The sequence below is a fragment of the Myotis brandtii genome, unplaced genomic scaffold (genome assembly GCF_000412655.1).
Source record: "Myotis brandtii unplaced genomic scaffold, ASM41265v1 scaffold82, whole genome shotgun sequence".
NCBI lineage: Eukaryota > Metazoa > Chordata > Mammalia > Chiroptera > Vespertilionidae > Myotis > Myotis brandtii.
In genome coordinates this window covers 4,877,354-4,881,376 of record NW_005371324.1, presented here as the reverse complement: position 1 = coordinate 4,881,376, position 4,023 = coordinate 4,877,354, and the positions used below count along the sequence as shown (strand labels likewise).

Here is a 4,023-nt window from a genome sequence, read left to right as displayed (position 1 = left end):
AGCCCCCCTGGCCCGCCCTGGGACCCCCGGGACCCCTCCTCGGAGACCCCGGCGGAACCCGCACAGGTTCCAGGTTTGGTAATCTCCGGCTTGAATCCAGACGCGCATCGCTGTGAAGACAAAAGACTCACCCCCTTCCTCCACGCTTCCTAAAGGTCACCCCGAATGTATGCCCGCCCGGGGGCCGCCCGCAAAAACACGAGTAATGCTGGAGGCTTCCTCCTAGAGCAGTCTTTTCAAAAGGACCCCAACCTCTGCTCCTGGGTCCTGAATGAGCAGGAACCATATAAAAAAAATGTACGTCCTCAGGGCCCGTGCAGCCCCATCTAATGCATGTTCATGCGGGCCGGGCATTCAGTTCGCGGAAAGGGGAGCCCAGACAACATGGCTAAAGCCACTTGCAAACGGATCTTGGGGCCGCACGGGGTGGGGTCGGGACCATTACAGAAGGCATTCCTCCTTGTGCTGAGCTGTTACACATTATCCAGCGGTTCTCAACCTGTGGGTCGCGACCCCTTTGGCGGTCGGTCGACCCTTTCACAGTGGTCACCTAAGACCATCCTGCATATCAGATATTTACATTACGACTCATAACAGTAGCAACATTACAGTTATGAAGTAGCAACGAAAATAATTTTATGGTTGGGTCACAACTTGAGGAACTGTATTTAAAGGGCCAGAAGGTTGAGAACCACTGCGCGCTCAGAGGAAGAAGTAGCAGCGATGATGAAATATGACCCTGAGCAATCCTGCTGCTAACCTGCCTTGTGCTAAAGCCCAGTCAGCCCAAGACCAGCAGGAAGAAGTCTGCGATCCACTAAGGTCAGCTTTATTTGTAAATAAACCGGGAGGAGGGACCGAGCAGGGGAAGCGTGGGTACCACGGGGAAAGGCAGGAGGAGGAAGCGCCTTTTGTGAGGTTTCGGTTCCCGCCGAGGGAGGGGAGGGTCTAGGGCTAAGGAGAGCGGGGATCTGGATTGGACGCCGCTCCCGAGGCGCGATTGGGAAAAGCGGGCACGAAGCGGGGATTGGGTGCGGTGCCCAGCAATAAGCGACAATAGCCGCGGGGGCCTGGGTGTCATTAGTTACTGCAAAGCTGCTCACAGAAGACGCGGTGGCGGTACCGTTGCTGCACGGCCGCGGGAAAAACAAGGTTCTCGGTTAACTCTGCAGCCGGCTTTCTCTGTGCCTGTCCGGTCGCTGCTGCTTGTTCTCAGTTCAGTCAGAGCTGGTGCTCCTTCTTTTGGTCCTGGCCCAAACCAAGAATGCTGGTTGGGATTCTTGCACCCATGATGCCGAACTGGACAGGATCCGGGTTCTGCCTTGGGAGCTCCAAACTGCTTTCAGACGCACCTTACCATGGACGGAAATTATTTTCACGTCAACAGTTCAAATGACATCTTGTCCTTATGCCCCGCATTTGCTGGGAATAGAGAAAAGATGGGAGCACAGAAAGGAAACAGTAGAAAAGTTGGGCGATGGGACAGAGGAGGTGTTGAATGATGGAGGGGTGAAGAAACTAGGCATGAAGAACAGGAAAGAGTGTGTCATGGGTGCCCAAGGATTAGGAATACTGGGGCAGAGGTACGATGAAGAGATTTCAAAAAAAACACGAAGATGTTTAGCCTTCCCAGTGATCCTAGGCTCGTGGAGGTCCTAAATGGGAGGACGAAGGGCCAAATTCACACAGCAAAAAAAAAAAAAAAATGTTTCATCTGGCCCACATGGTAGTTTTCCAAATATATTTTAAGTAGATACCAAAATTCAATAAATCAGGAGATTTTACCTTAAAATCTAGATTTCTAGTTTATCTGGAAAAGAGGTAAGTGTCCAAGGCCTCTCTTCATTCTGTATATGGGAGCAAGCTGCTCTTGTTAAGCACCAGTGTTCCATCATTTCACTGCTCCTTGGTGAGACAGGCTGTGCCTCTCTTAAAGGGATGAGAATGCTCTTCAGTTATTTTTAAGCCTCTCCTAGATAATTTTAAAGTTTCTCTTCAGGCACTCCCCAAAGAGCTCCACTCCACACTGGTGTGAAGAACCCAGCCTTAAGCCAGACCCTGTGTGCTCCCTTAACGCATCCAGCTCCTTCCCTTTTTACTCTCCCTCCACCTTGTTTTCACTAAACTTCTTCTTTTGAATCTGTTTTGCCTCCTCTCTTGATTGCTATCTTGAAGGGGTGCCAAGAACCTCTTTGCCGGTGACATTGGTAATAACTCAAGGCGTGGCCATGCCAGGCAATGCCACTAAGTTTTACTCTTTGCCTTTTGACCCGAACCCTCTGCAATGTTCTAGGGCACCTCCAAGCCCAAAGGAACCCCTGCGCACCTCCCAGTTGGGAGATGGGAGGAATATGTGAGAAAGGCTCAATTGAACAAGCTTGAGACCCTTCTTTCAACTAAGACAATGATCAATGAAAGCACTTCCTATATGCATCTGCACTTTTTTCTTCCTGGGGAGAGAATCCACAGCTTTCATCATATTTTTAAGGGGTTATTGATCCAAAAAAGGAACATTTGAAATATAAAGTCCCCATTTTTAGAAGTATTACATCCTTTTACATTAATAAAAATTTACACTGGGGCCGAAACCGGTTTGGCTCAGTGGATAGAGCATCGGCCTACGGACTGAAAGGTCCCAGGTTCGATTCCAGTCAAGGGCATGTACCTGGGTTGCAGGCACATCCCCAGTAGGAGATGTGCAGAAGGCAGCTGATCGATGTATCTCTCTCATCAATGTTTCTAACTCTCTATCTCTCTCCCTTCCTCTCTGTAAAAAATCAATAAAATATATTTTAAAAAAAAATTTACACTGGGGATTTTTACTATATTATATTATTTAAATGACTAGAGGCCTGGTGCATGAAATTCGTGCACGGGTAGGGTCCCTAGGCCTGGCCAGGAATCAGGGCCAATCTGTGGGGTGCCAGCAGGGCAATCGGGGCCCCTGCTCACACCTGCCTTGGCCAGGAGCCACCCCTTTACCTGCTCCACCATCCTGCCACGGTCCCACTCTTGTCGGGGCCCATCAGGGCCAACAGCGCCTCCACTGCCGCCTTCTACCAGCACCACATCACTGGCACTCGCCATGTTCCATGCCGCCCCCTGGTGGTCAGTGCACGTCTAACTCCCAGTTGGTCAACTGCCAGTGGGGAAAATTTGCATATTAGATTTTTATTATATAGGACTAGAAGCCCAGTGCACAAAAATTTGTGCAATCGGGAGGGGGTCCCTCAGCCCAGCCTGTGCCCTCTCACAGTCTGGGACCCCTCGGGGGATGACCCACCTGCTGGCTTAGGCCCGCTCTCCAGGGGATTGGGCCTAAGCTGGCAATCAGACATCCCTCTGGCAGCCCGGGAGCCCTCGGGGGATGCCCACTTGCCAGCGGGGAGCAAGCCTAAGCTGCAGTCGAACATCCTTAGTGCTGCTGAGGAGGTGGGAGAAGCTCCCACCACCACCGCTGTACTGGCAGCCATCAGCCTGGCTTGTGACTAAGCAGAGCTCCCCCTGTGAAAGCGCACTGACCACCAGGGGGCAGCTCCTGCATTGAGTGTCTGCCCCCTAGTGGTCAGTGTGTGTCATAGTGACCAGTCATTCCCAGTCGGTCTGCTGTTAGGGTCAATTTGCATTATACCCTTTTATTATATAGGATAGAGGCCTGGTGCATGGGTGGGGGCCGGCTGGTTTGCCCTGAAGGGTGTCCCGGATCAGGGTGGGGGTCCCGCTGGGGTGCTTGGCCAGCCTGGGTGAGGAACTGAGGACTGTTTTTAGGCTGGCCATAGCCCCTTCAGGGTGGGGGTCCCTACTGGGGTGCCTGACCAGCCTGGGTGAGGGGCTGAAAGCCGTTTTCAGGCTGGCCATGCCTGCGGGCTGGAAGCAGGTATCTGGGATTTATTTAACTTCTATAATTGAAACTTTGTAGCCTTGGTCCTGCTGGAAGCCGGGTTGTCCCTGGCAACCGAGGCTCCCAGCCCCTCCTTGAGTGGAGGCCACACAGGCTGGAAGCAGGTATCTGGGATTTATTTA

The 4,023-nt window shown here is 52.0% G+C and overlaps 1 protein-coding gene across 2 annotated transcripts in view; it reads left to right on the top strand.

Annotated features, from left to right (window-relative positions):
* The window catches only part of LOC102261356 (transmembrane protein 140), a 55,365-nt gene that overhangs the window by 1,718 nt on the left and 49,624 nt on the right, over positions 1-4,023 (top strand). The window contains exons 1-2 of one of the 2 annotated variants that reach the window (XM_005884170.2): positions 23-297; positions 675-822. In XM_005884170.2, the coding sequence (XP_005884232.1) occupies positions 734-822 (89 nt within the window). In that variant the 5' untranslated portion in view covers positions 23-297; positions 675-733. Of the gene's footprint in view, positions 1-22; positions 298-674; positions 823-4,023 lie in introns of those variants that run through there. The other variant, XM_014531659.1, reaches the window with a different exon arrangement.